At 39.5% G+C, this 22276-nt stretch overlaps 1 protein-coding gene across 1 annotated transcript; it reads right to left on the bottom strand.

Moving 5' to 3' along the window:
• Positions 1 to 5658: 5658 nt before the first annotated feature.
• Positions 5659 to 20837, bottom strand: LOC111345106 (TNF receptor-associated factor 4). Its single transcript, XM_088763016.1, has 9 exons — positions 19887 to 20837; positions 19289 to 19340; positions 18664 to 18762; positions 18198 to 18362; positions 17772 to 17849; positions 9612 to 9689; positions 9108 to 9411; positions 6835 to 6948; positions 5659 to 6214 (listed from the first exon to the last, which is right to left on the bottom strand). Exons 1-9 carry the CDS (start codon positions 20105 to 20107, stop codon positions 6144 to 6146), a joined length of 1182 nt encoding a protein of 393 aa, XP_088619142.1. The 5' UTR covers positions 20108 to 20837; the 3' UTR covers positions 5659 to 6143.
• Between the last annotated feature and the right edge of the window lie 1439 nt (positions 20838 to 22276).

Here is a 22276-nt window from a genome sequence, read left to right as displayed (position 1 = left end):
TTATTTTCTTTTAATCCTTTATTTAACACAGTTCTTTTTTAATCATTTCTATGAGACGCTATTTCTATGGATATGCTACAAAGAGAGAATCTATCACAATATTAATGACCGGGACCTAAGAGATTCGTCAACAGTTTTATTTATCCTCGTAATGTTTGCCGATCACAATACAAACTATTTACGATTTTGAAACCCAAAGACTGCGACCCCAACAGAAAATGTATCCACGTTTTTCCGTCCATTTAACCGCTGATATAATGCGGTCTCGCCTTTTTAAAATTGCAATTAGTTTACATAGTATCCAATTAAATTTTGTAGTTTAAAAAAATCAACAAAATTGACTGACAAAGAAAATTAATGATTAACGATTAGCTAAAAAGTTCACAATGTTTTTTTCACAAACGTCTGGAAGATAAGGACATACAGTATCTACTTTAATTAACATCTATTGAATTTACAAACTGATGGTGGACCAAGGTGCAGTTTCTGTGACTGGTCGACGAAGTGTCCTTTAAGCAGTGGACAACCATTTCAAAATGGTAGGGAGCTTGTTCCGACGTTTCTTGTTCTCTCACAAAGGATGCCGAGAAAACAGGAGCCATGTTATCTCCATTGTCATCTTTAGAACTCGATAACCTCTTCAAAGTTAACAAAAAAGCCTCTACCAGGTGCACTGAGGGTTGATACAACAAATGAAAAAGATCGTTTTCATTTTTGAAATCAATAACAAATATGCATGATTTAATGGAGACGTTACAGAATTAATAGTTTCTGTTATAACATTATACGTGTTACGTCATCTGTCAGTCTGTCAAATGGCAAATACATCAAATACGAAATATTTCAGTCACTAAAACTCTCTTAACCCTTTAACTGCCATGAGAAACTACTGTAGATTCGAAGGCTCTGTGAAACTACATTCGAGGGCTCTCTGAAACTACATTCAAGCTACTGTAAAGTTATTCATAAAAATCGTAACCTTGCTAAATCATAAATTCCTAATAAAAAAAAACAAACAAAATATGTAGAAATTATGCATCTAGTGAATGTCACATGTGCATGGGTAAATGGAAACATTACAGAATTAATTCTGTGTTTATTAACCCTTTAGTTACCAGTCGTACAAATTTGTACGATTTTGGCCCTGACAGCCATTTTGAACTATTAATATCAGACCGGTTCCGATGATGAAAACTCCGATGAAAGTGAAGGTGACATTTCAGAATGGAGTGAGGAAAGTGAAGAAGATTTAGATAATGAGGAACGGGAGGCTTCTGGCAGCAGTGAGCACAACTCAGATGCGAGTGAAGGTTAGCATTTCAGAGTTTTTCTTTGATATTCAATGATTTCAAGACGTTTTTACTTGTTCTTAGCGGATTTGATTTGTTCATTGCTTTCTTTATATTTTTTGAAACTATATTCTTTATCTTTCGTTTGTTTACAGTGGAAGATGACCCTACAAGATCCAGAAGTCCTCTACAATCCAGAAGAGGTCGTGGAAGAGGAGCTGTTCGCCGCGGGGATGCAAGAAACAGAAGAGGCATAGCTCCAGTAAACCGTGCAAGAGGCAGAGATGTAAATCCACCCTTCAACTGGAACTCCACCTATCAAGCTCAAGCACCTCCTCCTTTCAATGAGCCTTATCCTGGACCTACGAGTAGGTTTCAAAATAATGCACAGGAAAAAGTTTATTTTGAACATTTGTTTGATGATGAAATGTGGGAGAAGATAGTTTCTGAAACCAATCGCTATCATGAACAGCAGAAGGCTTCAGACCCAGATCACCACAAAACACAATGGCAGCCAGTGACAAAAGGTGAAGTGCAAGCTTTTGTTGGTATTCTTATTCTTATGGGTATCATAAGACTACCACGCTTCATGATGTACTGGGAGTCAGACCAACTGACTCACCAGGAGAGCATTGCAAACATTATGCCAAGAACACGTTTTTTTCAAATTTGGCGCTATTTCCACTTGGCGGATAACTCTAAAGCAGCAGCCCCAGGTATGGAAGGATATGATAAAATCTACCGAGTCCGGAAGTTCCTCTCAGTAGTTAGTAGAAATGTCGAAAGGGAGTACAGGCTGTCAAGAGATATCTCTATAGATGAGACTATGGTCCCCCACAAAGGACGTCTTAGTTTCAAACAATATATAAAAAACAAACCCACCAGGTGGGGGATAAAATTGTGGGTTCTTTGCGAGGCCGAGACAGGCTATGTGTACAGGTTTCAAGTTTACTTGGGTAAACATGAAGGAAACCCTGAAACAAGTCTTGCAAGAAGAGTAGTACGTGATCTTACTATTACAGAGCATGACAGGAATCACCATCTATATATGGACAACTTTTATTGTGATCCTTATTTGTTCAAGGAACTGTTAGGTAAAAATATTTTTGCCTGTCGTACAGTGCGACCAAACCGCAAAGGATTTCCTAACGTGACTGTCATCACCAAGGCAAGGCAAAGAAACATGAGCCGAGGTGAATATTTATGGCGCTGTGATGGCCATCTTGTTGCCATGGGTTGGCTGGACAAGCGGCCAGTGTATTTGTTGTCTACAGTTCATCCACCATCCACAGATGTGCCAACAACTATCCCTCGTAGAGAGGGTAGAGGCCAAAGACAACCCCTTCCATGCCCCCCAGCCCAGGTGGATTATCAAAAATTCATGGGTGGAGTCGACCTTGCAGATCAGATGCTGAAGTCATTCTCTGTTATCAGGAAATCACACAAGGCATGGAAAAAGCTTTTTGGATATGGTCTTGAGGTCTGTCTATTGAACTCCTTTATTATTATGAGAAAAGCAAATCCTGCTTCCAAGCAACAATTTCTGAGGTTCAGGATAAACATTGCTCGACAGCTGATTGCAGGGCAATCATTTCGTTCTAGAATTGGCCGGCGCATTTCTCAACAACTCTCAGAGGTTGACACATTACGTCTCAATGGGAAATATCACCCTCTGGAGTTTACTGATAGCAGAAGAGACTGTGTTGTTTGTGCTAAAGTTGTTAAAGTGCAGGGGCTTCATAGGAATGAGCGATCGAAGTCTGCAGTGCAGTGTGAAGTTTGTAAAGTTCCACTTTGTGTCAACAAGCAGAAGTCTTGTTGGAATATGTGGCACACCAGAGTGGAATACTGGCTAAATGCTTAAGATCAGAACACAATCATGAATTCTCATTTTATTTTACATTATTTTATTAGCTTTCCTTCTGAAAAACATAGAAACTTCTAAAGAGTGTTAATGATAAATGCAACAATACAAGCTCATCAATGCTCATGACTTGATGATACATTATTCAAAGGCAGATAAATCCTGTGCATGTAAATAACAACCTGTGAGTGATTATCCAAAACCTTTGGGGGTTAGCAACTCCAGAAAGAAAGTTTTTTTGTGACAACAACTGACACAAAGTTGGAGGTTTGGTAGGAATAGATAAGTTACCTGTTGCCGAGGCTTTTTATTTTTTCCACTCGCCGCCATAAAAAAGGGCATAACTTCATTGTTATTTAACATATTTCAGTAAGGTTTTCAGTATTCTAAAGTGCAAAGGTGTGCCCTTTTACTCAGCATAAAATTAGAAAGGTGTCATTAAAAGCACTCAAGAATGATCATGTAGTGTTCATGAGTGTTGCTCACTGAAATTTTGATTCATGAATAAATTGGCTAGGGGATAGCCTATTTTTTTGATAAATTGTGCTGAAATATAGTGCAAGTGAAAGATCAATTTCTGATGATTATTGTGATATATAGTTATGGGGGTGCTATTGATTGACACTAAAAAGTTATTTCCCAGTTTTTGTGACTAGGTGCGGTCGCAGTAAATTACCTCTCAGAAACTTGGTAACTGAAATACCATCGATGTCAAATAGCGTATACATCAAATAAGAATTTCTTGGTGACAAAAATTCTGTTGAGGTAGAGGCCTAACATTACCCACCAGGTAAAGTACTTTTTTCCACCGAGTATTCCTGTTCTTCCAGAGTACCCCAACGTCGGCGGTAAATCTAAATAAAGAATAAGCACTATTTTCGTAAAGAAAAAATTTTAAGTCTGGAGGTATCTACAGTAAGAGAAAATCAATATAAAAGGCGAGCCTGATTTACGTCTAAGAAACACGCTGACAAATTTTAACCTAATTGCAGGTTTACTTTTACTGTGACTGAAGGAGTAGCTTTTCCGAAAAAACTTCAACTTGAAAGGACAAGGTTTTGACCCTGGGGTGAACTATCTCGGTACTAAACTTTAGAGTACCCTTGTTTTATTACCTTCAGAATAAATTTCAGTGATGCTTGTCAGTGTTTGAGCTTTACTCCGGGACGGTTCACTCGACATTGTGTAAAAATGTTTCGTCGTCTGAAGAAAGATACTTGATACATACAGTAGTCGATATAAAGTGTTGTTAAATTTTTAAGTTTAGAAATTACTCATTTTCATCATGAGCCATGTACTCACAAGTTATCTAAATTAGTACACTCGAATAATCATAATACCTTGATCTAGATCCGCCTGTACGCCGAGCCGATGACTCGTAAACTTTCCCACAGAAACAGGTCCGACGTACATGACTGTTCCTCGAAGTCTCCTGTTGGACAGACCCATCCTAAACAATGTCTTCATACCTACCTTAATATCATTGATTGATTTAGGCTTCCACATGAGGATCGCGATAGAAAACGATATTTGATTGGACAAGCCTCAAAAGGTGAGTCTGGCGCGAAAAGGTTCCTAAATATGGAACCCGAGCTGTAATTGGCCAATTCTGAGAAAGGAATGTAGTTCGGTTGTCAGCAGCCGTTCTTTTTGGGGGAGCGTTGCGTGACATCCGAAAAAACGGCTGCGAGGGAGACTAAGTTTACTGCAGTTTCCATTTGCGCTGTATTCTTTGATCCAGTCAATCCCCCCTGGAGAGGAGGTGTGCGCTCATTTCCGCGCAGCAACATAGCAACCAGGCAACACGTCAGCTCAGCTCAGAGGTCATAAAACAAAAGGTACTTTTCCTGTGTGTGATTCAACGACTTCGTCTCTGTGTGAAGGAGTTCATTTTTATCGACCAGATGGTCCAATCATCATTCAAAAGAACCATGAATATTTACAGCGACAAAAGTGACAAGCGGATATTGAAGGTTTTAATTTGTTTAGTCATTAATCACACACGTGGATTGGGTTTGGACTGTCTCGGTTTCCCTTACGTCACCGTTGTAGTAGTGCTTCTGTGCAGTCCTCATTCTTTAGTACAAAATTTCACAGTTTGTAATTATACGCGACATTTATTTACATAATTCCAAGTTCCCATCAGGAAAATACTCGGAGGGTCACTTCTATAAAAAAACCACTCATCTGATCTACTGAAATCAGACAAACAATTTGACCGGTGTCTCGTGCAATATCTGAGATAAAATCAAGTTCATAGCCTCGAAATGAGAAGCTGACACCTTGAAAGATTATGATGGGCAAATATTTCCCTGATCGATGTGATAGGGCCATCTTGCCTCGCGATGTCGCTGTTGATTACTTTGAAAGATAAAAAATTAAACTATCGCAACATTCAAAGGATGCTTTTTGCTTTGTCTTCTCCCCTCCTCATTTTGTTACTGCTCTTACGTCGTTAGTGAGTTTCAGGCTAGTCTTACGAGACAGAAAAACTCCACACACCACTTGCAGTTTACACCTATCGTTTATTGTCATCATAATTAATTTTCTATCATCTACCATGGCTGAAGTTTGAACTGAATTAAATGAAAAAACAAAAACAAAAAACAAAAAAAAGACAGACAAACAAAAAAGATGTCTCATGATATCAGTGGACAGTGCGATCGTAACTTGGAGTTTTCCTTGCACTCACCGAATTTCTCGAAGCTAACGTATATGTTTTCAAAGGAGGGTAAGGAAAGCTTTACACAAGACAAACAGAAAACGTTCCCTCAGCAACAGGGAACATCTGAGTTATAAATGATAAACCTCGAAATAAACTTAGTACATCGAGATCATTCATTTTTTAAACATTCATACTCCCATAGTATGACCGACATAAGTCAACTGAGAACATATTCACTTAGGCGCCAAACCAAAGGTGGCATTGAGTGGTTTTAATAACTCTCTGCCGGGCTAGTGCAAGTTGATCATCTGTACTGCACTTTAGTTTAACCCTCACCATCAGATTGCTCCGCAGGTGATCTTCCATAACCGCGACGAAAGGCAGACCAGGATTTACCTGACAATGGAACACATCAAAAATCAGATAAAAAAGTTACTTCCCATCTTTTGTCTATCAACAACTTCTTGAAAGTTGACATACAATGAATATATGAAGATCATATATTTTGAACTGCGGTATTAGATACGTATGATGCACGATCCTCGCAGTAGATAGCGCTATTTAAGCAATAGCGAAAATCAGACCTGAAAAAAATCAGGCCTGTACGGGACTCGAACCACTGATCTCTGCGATACTAGTGCAGCGCTCTACCAATTGAGCTAACAAGCCAACTGGGAGCAGGCCGTTAAGTTGATTCGTAATAAACCCGTGAAAGTGATAAATGACATACAATGAATATATGAAGATCATATATTTTGAACTGCGGTATTAGATACGTATGATGCACGATCCTCGCAGTAGATAGCGCTATTTAAGCGCTATCTACTGCGCTTAAATAGCGCAGTTGGCTTGTTAGCTCAATTGGTAGAGCGCTGCACTAGTATCGCAGAGGTCAGTGGTTCGAGTCCCGTACAGGCCTGATTTTTTTCAGGTCTGATTTTCGCTATTGCTTAAATAGCGCTATCTACTGCGAGGATCGTGCATCATACGTATTCTTGAAAGTTATCGTAACAAACTTGGGCGTGGAGGCACTCTCTCCTGATCACGACCTGCATCATCCCCTCCTCTTCTCCACCCATTACGATCACGGTCACGTGATCGTGATGCGTGGTTCCTCCAACCAGTAACACCTGTAACGACAACAGAGAAATCATTTTAATCAAGTATAACAAAAGCGGTAGATCATCATAACGAACATCATCCGAAATACATCACGATCACGAATTAGACTTCAATGATGTGCCAGTCTTATCAGTGATCATGATTTATTGCGTCCGAAAACTAAACCAGAAAAAAGCGCCAACTCGAATGAAAACATTTAGGAACTATGCAAATTATGATGCTCTAAATTTTTGTGAAGATCTCAAAGGTGTTTACTTAAACCCTACGCACGATGCATCAGTCCTTGAGGGAGACAATGAGAACACTAGAGTTAATTATCTCTGGGATTTTTTCCAAAAAGCTTTTATCTCTATTGCTGTTGTCCATGGTCAAACAGTGATATAAAGCGCGATATGAGGGAACGTGATTTCAAGCCGTAGGATTTCACGGTAACGATCGTTTCCGGTAAAGTGTGGTTACAGTGCTCGAGAAACAATGGAACTGAAAAACAGCTTCCCATTGACAAATTAAACCTTACCGATCAAAATTCACTTGATACAAGTTTTCTTCACTGTGATTCTCAACTAGTAGAGCAATTCTTTGGTCGTTCCTCTGGTTAACATACACGAAACTGAAACGTTGTTTATCTTCTCTCGTCCGCCATCTTGAATCGTTCCCAAAGTGCATTGTGCGGTAGTTTTAGCCCACACGGTCGCCCACGTGTGTAGGTTTACCGCCATTTTCACGGTTGAAAGATTCTAAATCGACTTTTAACATGACTTCCAACGCGAAGGAAAAAACGATTGAAACCGGACGCGTTAGTTTAAGAACCTTTGAAAAGTGGTCTTTTTGTGAGGATTTCACAGTGGAAACAAATGATGACGATCAAATCTTCCTCCTGAAATGTAAGATTTGTAGCGAACGTTTCACGTGAGTACATTTGCCTTTATGCTTCGATCTTAGTTTAATTGTTGAAGCACTTTGCCCGTTTTCATCTTCGTTTTTGAATTGAAATATTTCTCTTTTCTTTTTTTGACGTGGCCTTTCTGATTCACCCTATAAACATCCTATTTGCACTTTAATGGACAATTTGTTAACACTCTCATAGACATTCTCAATTAATAATTAGAATAAAATTATGGACGAAAGTGAAATACTATTAAGTATTGTGACAACATTTATATCAAAATGGGTTCCCATGAATATTGACGGAACCGAAAAAAAGTTACTGAAGGGAGTCCCATGACCTCTGACAACGGAACCGAAAAATCGTTTACCACAAGATTTGAATTCCTAGGGCTTGTGATTTTTTTATCATGAAAGCTACGAAAACTGGACAAAATACCGCTACTTCAGAAATCGCATCACTGGTAAGATTATAAAAGCTAAAGAAGCTTATAACAGGCGCGTCATCGAGCAGGATGGTCATGACAGTACGGCTTTCTGGGGAACAGTGAAAAAAGTTTTGTCAACTGATCGCATGGAACCGTCTCCAACTATAAAGATCGGGAACAATCTTCCCAGTGACAAGCGTTCGATTACTAATGCATTTAATAAATACTTCACAAACGCTGTAACCTGCCTGGTAGACTCCCTTAAGAGTTCTGTGGCCTCAGTTCTGTAATTTTTAATATGCTGAATTTTTAATGTTTTAAGATTTCGTTCATTTTTACTGTAACTGGATAAACCCAATATTTTAAGATTAACTTAACTTTTCTTAGCCTCTACCAGTAGAAATAGTATTTTAGTACAATTGTGTAGCTTATTTTTTTTTTTGCCAGTTTTTATAATTTTAATATTTATCAAGGCCCCAATTGATATCAGTACTTAAGGCATCGAATGGGCTACCCTGAATAAATAAAGGTCTCTCGCTTATGAATGAGTTCACACACCAGTGCCTCCACCTGAAAAAGATCCTATTAATTAAATACCAGATAACAGTGGGTCAGACACGATTAAGAAAAAAGTATGTCTATCTTTCGATTATTGGTGAGACTTTCTGCATATTAAACACGCGCCACCCAAAATTTCTGTATTCGCTCTGACGAATGGTCATCGGTCAAAACGTAAGCTATAGAAACTCTTTACGGCGCGCGGCCAATTTACATTATCAACTCAAGTAATAAAAACCGAATTATCTTATTACACCCGCCATCGATGCAGCACCACAGTTTATTTAGAAACTTACCCTCTTTAACCTTGACATTAGTTGCCCCTTTCTTGTTTGCCCCGCCCATGGCTTCGTTGGTGGTTTTGTTCTTCAGTCTTTCCATCTGCTGCACCAGACCCTGCACAGTAGACGTTAAACAGGCTATCTGCTGTGATTGATCATTCAACTGCTGTGATTGATCATCGCAGGTGGACGCCAATCTCTCAATCTGCTTCGACTGATCTCTAACCTGCTTCTGGGTGATCTCAAGATTGCATAGAGCTAAGTTCAGGTGGCTTTTCACATGTGAGTCCAAATGACCTCTGGTTGATGCTCGTGGAAACTGTAAAGAGGATGGTGAGGTTTTAAAGTCAAAACAAACCTTACATTTGACTATTCTAAATTTCTAATCTTGACATTACTTTCAGAAATATACAGCAATAGATTTTATTTAACAGCAAATATAAATACGAATACAGAAAAGAATGTCTGTTTTCGCCCCCTCTCCCTCAAAGGTCAGACAAACTGTAAGATGTTTCATACCTTTTCCAGGCATCCTAAGTTCTTGTATTGACAATGAACTTCAGTAAGGAGACAGTCCTCCCCAATATGAACCACGAGCTGAACAAAAAGAATAAAAAATATTTAGTCATGAGCGAGCAGCTAAAGAAATCCTCACACGCGCTTATAGAAAAAAGAAAGACGTTTCATTTCGTTGTCTCAAAAGAGGGTCCACTATACTTTTCACGTGAAGTGTGATTAGACGATGTTTTTTCTCGTGAATCGTGATATGATTATTTCTCGTTCGTAAATCGTGATTCTCAATAAGATTTATTACAAATGACAAGATACTTTTTTTATTTAAACGTGACTCGTGAGTGAAGATTTGAATTAAACGTGATTCGTGAACCATTTTGATTCGCGCGATGAATCTCCGACTATTTAAGAGCAGATCCGGGCAAGAATCAAACAAAATCGCAAATCTTCGGCAAAGCTTAAAAAAATCAAATTCACTCGTCTTTTGCATATAGATAGCCTTTGGTAAGTATATGAATGCCATACAGTTTTTTCCTTGAATTATCAGTTAATTCCTGAGAAAAACGATGGAAGCCGTTTTCAACTTAGGCACAATTTGGCGATCCCAAACATGTGCAAACAGGGGGGAAATTAGTCATGATTCACTTGACTCGCTTGTCAAAACTGCTTCGCCAGATAAAGCCGTCATACTTCCAATTTGTTGTATAACTTGCCATGGTCTAAACACCACGATTTCATAAGCATGAGATTTATCTGAGAAGTAAATAAGTTATGGCTCTCCAGTGCCTCGTAAGACGGTAGGCGAAAAATAACGATAATTTTGAGCCTGTGCCTTTGTTTAGAATTTCGTAAGATTAAGAATGAAAATACCCGAGTTAACGATCTTTCAAACATGTGAAGTTTACTTTGGGGAAATGAATGTGGGTGTTGTGTCGGTCACATGACCGGAGGATGCAATGACACGTGGAGCGACGAGCGAGAGAGGTCGATTAAATTCGTTTGTTATTAGTTATCTCATATGTGATTAAAGATACGTAGTCACCGACAGAATACAACACTGGTGACGAGGATGTTCAATACCTTCGCATAAATCAACATGGCAGCGGCAAGTGTTGAGTTTGGAGGAATTTTGCCGTTCGACTGTAAAGGCGCGATTACCTAAGTTGCTCCTCGGTGGAAAAAGTGGAAAAAATCTTTTGAATATTACCTCTTAGCAAGAGGAATCACCAACAGCGCTCGAAAAAAAGGTTTGCTGTTACACTGTGCTGACAGTGAAGTGCAAGAATTATTCGAAACCCTGCAAGATCCAGGACCGCCGGCAGATGTAGGTGAAGACAATGCTGACGAAAATTGTAATTGGGATAACGCAGACGAGCCGATTCGCGATCAGGTCATCGACAAGTGCAAATCAGACGACTTGCGGCGGAAATTATTGTTAAAGGGAACCCATCTAACTCTGGAAAAGGTGCAAGAAATCGCTCGATCTTTTGAGGCAGTAGATATTCAGTTGAAAACGATGACTGGTGTGGAAGATGATCGTCAACAAGTTAACCGTATCGAACGTGGAGAAGCCGCTGTCCAGTTCAAAGGAAGAGAAACGAAAGCCAAATGTTATCGTTGTGACAGAGAAGGTCATTTTAGTCGTGACAGTTGTTGTCCAGCAAGAAATGCCGAGTGTCAGAGGTGTCACAAGATAGGACATTTTGCTAAGGTTTGCCAAACCAAAACTGTCACCAGAAACAAAAGATTTTCTCCACGAGATGTGCCAGACAAAAGGAGATCGAATGTGAACTCGATTGATAATGACAACTTGAGAGTTGAGAGCGACGATGACGAGTAAGCATTCACTGTGGGCAGAGGAAGTACAGGTGGGATGATAAATGTGTTAGTTGGAGGGATTTCTGTGCGAATGCTTATTGACTCTGGGGCAAGCACTAATGTGATTGATAAAGGAACATGGGAGGAGCTAAGATCCCAGAAGATTGAATGCAAATCTTATAGGTGTAAAAAGAAGCTGTATGCTTATGGGAGTAGTGTGCCTTTAGAAGTTATCGGTTGCTTCGAAGCAAGAGTAGTCCTGGGTGACAAAGTTTGTGAGGCAGAGTTTGTAGTGATTGATGGGACAGGACAACCCCTATTGGGGAGAAGTACAGCAATCAAGCTTGGAGTGCTTCAGATAGGAAGTTCCATAAACTCTGTAAGCAGTGACATTGTAGAAGAATTCAAAGATTGTTTTACAGGAGTAGGAAAGCTAAAAGGATATCAGCTTAAGTTGCATATAAAAGAGAATGTGGCACCTGTGGTTCAGCCTCTGCGCAGACCACCATTCAATCTTAGAGACAAAATCGAGAAGAAATTAGACGAACTGGAGAACACAGACATCATTGAGAAAGTAAACAGTCCATCTCAGTGGTCAACTCTGTAGTTGTAGTCCCAAAACCCAATGGGGAAGTGAGACTTTGTGTAGACATGAGACAAGCAAATTGTGCGGTAGAACGTGAACGATATCCCATTCCAACCATTGATGAAGTACTTCAAGACATGAACAATAGTAAAGTGTTCAGCAAGCTGGACTTAAGATGGGGGTACCATCAAATTGAATTATCTGAAGAATCCCGTGAGATTACCACATTCATCACACACAAAGGTCTGTACCGATATAAAAGATTGATGTTTGGGATATCAGCAGCTCCGGAGAAATACCAGCAGGTTATCCAGCAGACATTGCAAGGTATTGAAGGGGTACACAATATCTCAGATGATATTATAGTGCATGGTGCATCACATGACCAGCATGATGAACGCCTCCGAAAAGTGATGATGCGTGTACGTGAATGCGGCCTTACCCTCAACTTAGAAAAGTGCCAATTCTCCATGAGTCAGTTGACATTCATGGGCCATGTCCTGTCAAGTCGAGGAGTGGGTGTGGCCGCTGACAAAGTGAAGGCAGTAGTCGAAGCCAGAGAACCAGAATCGGTTTCAGAAGTCAGGTCATTCTTAGGTCTAGTAAATTACAGTGGAAGGTTTATTCCAAATCTTGCGACACTGTCAGAGCCACTGCGAAGACTGACAAAGAGGGATATTGTGTTTCAATGGGGATCAGAGCAAGCAGCAGCATTTCAGAAGCTGAAAAATGAACTGGCTCGAGCTGAGGTTCTTGGATATTACGACAAAGATGCTGAGACTCGTGTAATCACTGATGCAAGTCCTGTGGGTTTGGGCGCCGTTCTTGCTCAGAAGCAGCAAGGAGAGTTCAGGGTCATTATGTATGCTAGTCGAAGTCTAACGGATGCAGAACGCAGATACAGCCAGACAGAGCGCGAAGCGCTGACGATTGTATGGGCTTGTGAACGGTTCCACACTTACCTATATGGGATCAAGTTTCACCTTGTAACTGATCACAAGCCTTTGGAATGTTTGTACTCAAAGAAGTCGAAACCCCCTGCCCGCATTGAGCGCTGGGTACTGCGGATGCAAGTTTTTGATTACACCACTGAATACAAGCCTGGTAGCGAGAACATAGCAGATTCCCTGTCTCGACTGAGCTGCTGCCACAGTCTGGACGAGGAGAAAACGAAGAATGTTGCAGAAGAATATGTACGGTTTATAGCCCAGACAGCCACCCCAAAAGCCATGACAACACGAGAAGTAGAGGAACATTCCCATCGTGATGCTGAACTGAGTGAAGTAAGGCGATGCATTCGTGAAGGTGTCTGGAACAACAAAGAATGTGTTAAATATATTTCAGTAAAAGACGAACTGTGTGCCATCGGCAAAGTTGTTTTGCGTGGAACTCGCATTGTTATTCCCCAAACTCTGAGACAGCAAGTACTAGCTATTGCACACGAAGGACATGTTGGAATTGTTGCTACGAAACTGAGACTGAGGACTAAAGTGTGGTGGCCCGGTATCGACAAAGACGCTGAACAATATGTAAGGTCGTGTCATGGATGTCAATTAGTTGGACAAGCAACTCCACCGGAGCCTTTGATGCCTACTGAGCTGCCGCTTGGCAAATGGCAGGACTTATCCTTGGATCTCCTGGGACCGATGCCAACAGGAGAGTACCTGCTTGTTGTCATTGACTATTATTCTAGGTACTATGAAGTGGAGATCTTGATGTCAGTTACTGCATCCCAGATTATCTCACGCCTCGAGACGATATTCGCTGTTCATGGCCTGCCAGTAAACATAACGAGCGACAACGGACCACTAATCCGGTGTGAAGAGTTTGAGCATTTTCTTGTTGATAATGGTATCTTACACCGCAAGGTTACGCCACAATGGGCACAGGCAAATGGCGAAGTAGAGCGTCAAAACCGAAGCCTACTCAAAAGCATGAGAATTGCACAAGCAGAGGAAAAAAATGGAGGAAAGAGCTCGTTCATTACCTCGCTACATACAGAACAACGCCGCACGCCGTCACAGGAGTTTCCCCTGCGGAGTTATTATTTGGTCGAAAGATCCGCACAAAGATGCCTGAGTTACGCGAAACTACCGTAAATGATGATGAGCTACGAGATCGCGACTGGGAAAAGAAAATAAAAGCAAAGATATATGCAGATGAACGAAGGGGTGATCAACCCAATGACTTCAGACTGGTGACCAAGTGCTTCTAAAGAAGAAAAAGTCAAACAAGTTGTCAACCAAATTTGAAAGTGAGCCTTATGAAATCATTGAAAAGAAGGGCAATAGTGTTGTGGTACAGTCACCTGAGAAAGTTCAATACCAGAGGAACGTCACAGAAGTAAAGAAGTTTACCCCCAGAGTTGAACAATGTGTTGACAGTGATCATCAGTTTGGGTTACAAGAGGACAATGAATTAGAGAAGAGGCCGCAACGGGATAGGCATCCCCCAGATCGCTATGGTGAATGGGAGTAACCCAGAAAGAAAACTGACATGATAGTAGCCTCTTACAGGCTGGAACCTTGTTGTGATTAAAAAAAAAAGAAAAAAAAAAAGGGAAACAGCGCGAACAATGGAGATAAAGACATGAGCTATGTAAAGCAAAAAAAAAAAAAAAAAAAACTCTGGACATAGTTGCAGTTGCGTTGATCGTATGATCTAGTTTAAGATTAAGTTTTTCTTTTTTCTGTTAAGAAAAGAAGGGATGTTGTGTCGGTCACATGACCGGAGGATGTAATGACAAGTGGAGCGACGAGCGAGAGAGGTCGATTAAATTCGTTTGTTATTAGTTATCTTATATGTGATTAAAGAGACGTAGTCACGGACAGAATACAACAGTGGGGTTTTTAAGAATTTGTTAAAAATCGTCAACGAAATACCTTAAATCACGCCCTGTTGTGTATGCGTGATTATGAACAAAAACAATATCGTCTTTGTTTTAGAAATCATGGCAACTCAAAAAGCGTAAAGAACAATGCAAAGATACACTGACCCCAACTTGGATATGATATTCTCGAATTTTCAAAGTGCTTCATTCTACCGTTTGGTTAATTTGATTCGTGAGGTTTATCATGAACCGTAGAAGGCACGCGGCTGCAGTACGATCAAAACTGGTTTAGTTTTCAACGAATTCTTCGTAGCTCACTTTTCACATTTGTACTCTCTCTACTGTTAATATAAATCTTTCTGAAAATTCTGAAGGAAGCCATAAAAGGGCTGACAACAAAGCCAACTAGTTCAAGCATGTATTCCCATGCAGTTTACCGAGAACCGTTTTGAGACTTTATGCAAATTACGTCTTGTTTGCAAATCAAAACAAAATTTCCATATCAGGCCGAGCAAGAGTTCGTGACAGTAATTGGTACATAGGGTGGATAAGGTATTTTCAGTGGCCAAGATTGGTTCTTTTTGCCATCTGTCTCTTTTCTTTTGTTTTTGACGATCGTTGTTCCGAAGTTTTCAATCAAATCAGTTCAAAACAGGAAAGAGGTCTCGATGGTTTCCAATTGACTGAACTACCCTACTTTATTTGCATAGCGCGACAATATAATATGATAAATTTGCGAACAAGAACTATACTCCCGAAGGAGCAAAAACCTCCATCATTTCTCCAAGAGCAGGAACACGCAAAGTATAGTCTTTCTTAAATTTAGAGTTTTTATTTAGTTGTTTGCGGTAGTGTAATCACACAGGAATGAAACTCGGAGTGGAAAGTCTGACTTTCGACTCCGAGTTTCATTCCTGTCATTTCAGGCAGTCGCGTTGACATTTCGCAACTGATTGGTATTAGAAGCGTGACTGCATAAGAATTAAAAATTTCCGTTCGCATTTTATATCCTAACATTGTAGTTTTTGCTTTGACGAAACTCACTAATTTTCTTTCTGGCGAGAGTTTTACGGTGGAAAGATATTAAAGTTTACCCTACGTGTTCGCCCGATGCGTTCATAGAAGGTTCGTATATTTTCTTAGGGATCTTTATTTCTATCGGCGAAGTGTCATCTGTAAACATCTTCCAAAACCTCATACAGCTGGAAATTGATACTTGCCGTTTGCGAAGGTCGTCTCGGTACCATGATTATAAACTAAGGGGGTTCTCACGGTTGTCGTTTATGGAAGTCGGCTTAATTTCGATCCCACGGCGCACTATCAACGGAGCGTTAAGTGTTGATAATTAATTGTAGCCTTTGTTTTTTTGAGTAAAAGACTAACTGTTGAGCGGCCTCAAACGAAATTGATTTGTTTCATTTTTCGTGCCTCAGTCTGTCGATCTGCGATAACTTATTAAAAAAGAAATATAAGCGTTGTCTTCTAAATTTGTTTTATGAATCCATCTCATCGCTCGGAAGTTTGCCACTGAGGGATTGTATATGCTACAAGTAATTATTTAGAAATTATAAACTTTTGAGCGTCCATATAGATACATTGCTTTTGTCAATGTGACTGTCTCCAATTTCGCGCCACAAAGGAACTATTGCACCAAAATGTTAATACTTGTACAACACAAGTGCTTTTTTTGTTTGTTTTGATAACAAAGCAGTTACGCTCAAGAAAGAGCTATTATGTTTGACAGTGTAAGAACTAAGTACCTTAGCAAAAACCACGACCGGGTGACGGTGACGAGGACTTGGCAAAACAAAAGACTTAATGAGTGGAAAATAGCTCAGCGAGTGTCTTTGGAAACTTTGTACATTTCTCAGCCGTGTTCTGCTAAACAAACAACTTTGGATTTGCGCGGTCTGTGGACAAAAAGCTCAATGACTATTTATCAAAAAAGTTTCCATATGGAATGTAAGGCGGCTCACACACATTGTGCTGAAGTTGAAGTGAAGCGTAGCAAGAAACCATAAACACATCCGGTCATTCACGAAATTCGAACTGAATAAATAAGTTCATTTTCAATCGACGTCTTCAGCCGCGTTGCTGACTGCTAAAGGTCCATTTAAACGGTTTTAACATTTGACCAGCATTTACTCGACAAAAGTTGAACGGATGTTGGGAAAATGTTGAACGCAAAAATGAGAGAAGCGTCGCAAGAAACCATAAACACATCCGGCCATTCGCGAAATTCTAACGAAATAAATAAATCCATTTCCAATCGACATCTTCTACCGCTTTGCCGACTGATAAAGGTCCTTTGATAAAGGCCCGTTTAAAAGGTATCAACATTTGACCAGCATTCGTTCGACAAAAGTTGAACGGATGTTGGGGCAAATGTTGAACGCAAAAATAAAACTGTGCGGCGGCCTTTTTAGAGGCCTAACAAAGGTCTTACAAAGGCCTTAAAGAGGCCTTACAAAGGAAAAGTTGAATCGATGTTGAATGAAAGTTTAAACCGATTTAAACTTGATTCAACACGCTTTCAACAGCTTTCAACATTATTTACGTTTTCAACAATGTTGAATAAACGCACCAAAAATTAGGTTCAACAAATTGTTGAATTCATTCTAAAGCAAATGTTGAAATATTTTTAACGGGCCTTAATACTGAATAGCTGTCTGCAAACTTCTTAACTATAAATTTAAACTCATTCAGTACAATTCCAAACTCATTCAGTTTAACTGTGTACTGAATAAGTTTGTTTTTGATGAGCTGTCACATTACGGATTGATGATTGGACAGTTTTTACTTTTTGAGAATGAGAAGCATACTCAACAAGTTAAAAGTTAGCTGATTGGCTAATTTTGTACTAGTTAGTTCATTCCAGATTCTTTTTTGGCATTCCAAAAAGGTTTTAGCCGGTGTTAGCTATAACTATTACCTTTTCTCGTGGAATATCCCTCAAACCACAGTTGTTTGTACATTGAACCGGAAACTTTTGACAGACATTATGATGTTGCTGAAAGAATCAAATAAAGCTCTTTATAACTAGAGTACCTCCAGATTTCGTCCATCTCATTAAAATTATGACTATCAGACAAGCTATTGTAGAAACGAACCAAAAAGGAGTAAAAAAACTCAAATGTTGATCGTTAGGGAATCAAAGTTTAAGGAGTCCCATCATATGAGCCGAACTTGTTTTACTTTCATCAATTTGTCTTGACTGAAAAAAATAGTAATGAGCTCTAGCAAAGTAAGAACGATCCTTCGAAACTCGTCGCAACTTTTGTCAGTTTCAGTGAAAAGTAAACGGTTTGGATTCTATTCTTCTAAAAGGTAGATAAAGAAAAGATTGTGATTACCAAACCTGCTTGTTTCTCATGATAAATGATTCTCCACAATATTCACATTTCATTTTCCTCCAGGTACATTTGCTCATCTTGTGATTGTTCATATATAGCCTGGTAAGCTTCTCTTTACATCCTTCATTTGGACACTCTATCACTTTAAACAAGCATTCTGATTGATGGCTCTAGGAATCAAAATTCCAAAACGTTCAGTGAAAGGTACTAGTAATGCAAAGTGATCATTGAGACACTCTCAAGGCCAAACGAAATCATAAAAGCCGCAAAACAGAAATATGAGATCAAGTTTTCTTAAGCTATTGATCGTCATTTTCAGGATTTGAGAAATGAAAGGAAGGGGAAGGGGGGCTGGGGAAGAGATCAAAGATAAGCCGACTATATACAAGTGAAAATACACAAACAAATTTGAATTGATGTGTTAAAGATAAGAAGTGTTAAAGATAAACTTAGCACTGTCTGTATAAATACCTCCACAGCACGCAGTTCTCCTTTCCATGGACATCCAGCATAAGAACACTTCGCCGTGAGATTCAGAATTCTGCGGTGACAGGCGATATCTGAGAAGATCTGTCCACCAAAAAATAAAGGTATCATTGAAACACACTTTCATGACTTGGTTTGGAGATCAGATCTCATGGATCACATACCTGACTTCTGTGCTTTAGTGTGAGTCGTGTAATTATCGTTAGGTATTAAAAATTGGTATCCACTGAAGTAAGTCGTAAACTCTCTTGGTCGTACATCAAAGTCTCTATGCCAACCATTTCGTCTCATTGAAAATAAGTCTAACCCAATTTTATAATTTTTCATTGTACATTAAGAGTAGCTTGTAAAAATTAACGTTTTCGATACCCATGGAGAACTCTGCAAGATAATGTAATAACATTGTTGCAAATCAGAAAATACAAACTCAGGCATGTTTGCATAAGCTACTTCTAGAAACAATCGATGTTTCATCATAGCTCACCAATTTCAGACCAGGTTACCAATTTTGACCACAAAGTTAAAAAGACATTTCATCATTGATGTCAAGTGAAAAGTGTGATCATAAGTTTGCGTGACCCATTACCAACAACGCATCCGTTATTATTACCTTATCAAGCGAGAAAGGCTGTCTGTCAACTGGACATTCCAGAGAATGTCTGCTGAGGAAAGGAAATCCGCACAAAGTTAAAAAAGAATTCTTATTTACCATATATGTTATTTACTGTCATCAATGCACTGTATCTTAACCGTTTGAGAATATTTCTCGGTACACAATTATCGCCCGTGACGGTTTTTACTGAGGGCTATAATAAATCAAACATCGCAAACAAACTCTGGATGCTAAATTCAAATTACTAACAGCAGACTCAAATTGAAGATGGTCTAAAGGTGACTCTGCAATCCCATTTCTCATAAATCGATAAATCAGATCGATTAAGTTGTGTCGAAATAAGTAAATTATTCAGTTTACATATTAATCAGTCGGGCCGTATACAACTGACTCGGAGCATTTGTTATCACCCCAGTCAAGTTCGACTGAAAATCAGTTGGTAACGCTATCAAGCCGATGATTGTCAGATAAAAAATGAATAGTCCCTTGGAGTGCAGGTTACCCGATCGATTGAAAGCATCGTACTGGTTTCAAACAAGCAAAACCTACTGTAATGTGTTCGCAATTAAGGGCAGCGCCCGTGATCCGCCATTACCTAAAACAACCCTCTAGGCAGAGATTACAAAATCTGTGACCACATCTGACGATCTGTACGGGATCTTTCATTGCAAAGTGACACACAGGACATTCCAAATCATCAGGGACTTTACTTGTGAACTCAAAATCATAGCCGCCAGGTTCTGGAACATTCTGGCCCGCCGCCATTGTCACCTTGGTTTCGGATCGAAACCGGAAGTGAAAATTAGATTTTTGCATGTTTGATCAGCATCTAAAAAGAAACCTAGTTGCCAGACTCCCTCTATCGGTGAAATTAGTATAAAAAATTAATAAATAGATAGTAATTATGATAATGAATAAAACTACTCTCAGTCGCCATTTTGTCGCCGTCGTCGATTAATTTCATACGAAATCTCCAAAGCTATAATGCAAGTGCTGTGCTGCTGCTTGTTAGTAATAACACTGTAGAACGCGTATCGACTTACAAGATTCTAGGAGTATTCATCGACAGCGATCTTAGGTGGAATAGTCATGTTGAATACATATATAAAAAATCTTGCAAGAAGCTCTACTCCCTACGTATTCTACGTCGAGCCGGCGTTGACCAAAGTAGCATGTGAAAGGTCTATACAAGCTCTGTTAGATCTGTTCTAGAGTACGCCGTGCTAGTGTGGTAATCCATTCCAGGTTATCTGTCTGACAAAATTGAATCCATACAGAAAGGGACGCTTAAGATAATTTTCCTGTGTGCAGATAGCTACTCAGATGTCCTCGAGTTTGCACGGGTAGAGACCCTTGCATATAGAAGAGATAAGATATGTAAAGAGTATATGTGCAAAATGAAGGACTTAAACCTCCCTCTTCATCCTCCTCTACCAACACGATTAGACGATACTTGTCCCTACACCCTCAGGCACCAATCAGACCAGCTGTACCTTTACAGAAACGTTACTGCCTGTAGAACGAAGCACACCGAAGACTTTTTCACTTTTAAGTTTTTTACTGACAAATGTGACTCATGTTTTGGTGTGGTGTATATAATTTGTACTTAATGTATTCAGAAATGTACATAGTCGATCTTAATAAGTTTTCACTGTATTATAACTCAATACAATACAATACAATATTCTTTATTTAACGAGGGTGACGTAGTTAACCCAATGAGTTATCTAGCTTACGGCCTTCGCAACAATCCCACCCATCCCACCCCAGGGGAGGACATCCATCACACAGTAATCTCGTGCGTGGGATTTTAACGTCTCCTGCCCCTAACCCTGCAGGAGACGGGACCTCCATTTATTCGTCCCTATCCGAGAAGACTAGAATATCTAACCATTTCTTGATGTTATACAAAGGCAGCATATTGTTCTCAATTATTTTAAGACCTTGAGTGTTGGTCCGGCCGGAGCTCGAACCCTCGACTTCTTGCACAACAGTCCAGTACTCTATCCATTGAGCTAACCGGGAGGCGTTAATTTAGTAAGTTACTTCAAGATAGTGTAATAAACTGTTATCATTATTATTTTTATTACTAACGAACTTATATGTTACAAGCCTTTTTTTGTTACTGAAAATCACACCGCATCATTTTACGCCGTGCTGCCTTAAACCTTCAACCGCCAAGAGGGATTAATATTTCATCTCTTCAAACAAAATAACACCTAAAGGATTATAAAGCGTAAAGGATTATAAAGATAATAATGACAATAATAATCTTCTTGTGTCGCGCTGTTTCTCTAATGAACCAATGGCACTTTCCAGCTGTGAATGATGTAACATGAAGAAAAAAGCCTAAAGAACAGTTAATGATTCTTACAATTCAAAATAATTTCTAAAAAGATAGGCCTTAAGAGTGCATTTAAGAGATTCTGTTGACTTGCAACGTTTTATACTTAATGGGAGGGTATTCCACGGTTTTGGGTTCATGAAGGAAAAAGTTCCCTCCCTATATGTTCTGAGTTGGTAGCGGGGCTGTATCAGTATTTCTTTATCAGACGAACATAATGAAAAATTTATCATTAAGATATTAACCATGTCTGTAGTGAATTAAGAGTCACTTAGGATGGCGCTAGTTGATTAAGTCATTTAAAAGGTGGTGATTGAGAGGCACAGCTACAACCTTCTCGGCAGCTTTGGAAATGAAGCTTAGGTTCGAAAAAGGTCTGAAGTTTTTGTATACCTCATGATCTAGAAAGTCCTTTTTCATTATGGGGTCAACGACAGCTTCTTTGAAGGCTGTAGGTACAATGGCATTGTTGAAAGACAGACTAACAATATCAGTAATCACAGGTAGCAGAGTGTCATGACATTTTCTCGTTGAGATAGCCGGAATTGGGTCTAAAACGTATGACTTCGAAGACAAAGGTATCACAAGAGACGACAACTCGTTTACTAATGTTGGTGAAAACTCACGAAGTTCCTTTACAG

This window comes from Stylophora pistillata, chromosome 6, assembly GCF_964205215.1.
Source record: "Stylophora pistillata chromosome 6, jaStyPist1.2, whole genome shotgun sequence".
In the NCBI taxonomy this organism is placed as follows: Eukaryota; Metazoa; Cnidaria; class Anthozoa; order Scleractinia; family Pocilloporidae; genus Stylophora; species Stylophora pistillata.
This window is presented reverse-complemented; position numbering and strand designations above follow the sequence as displayed.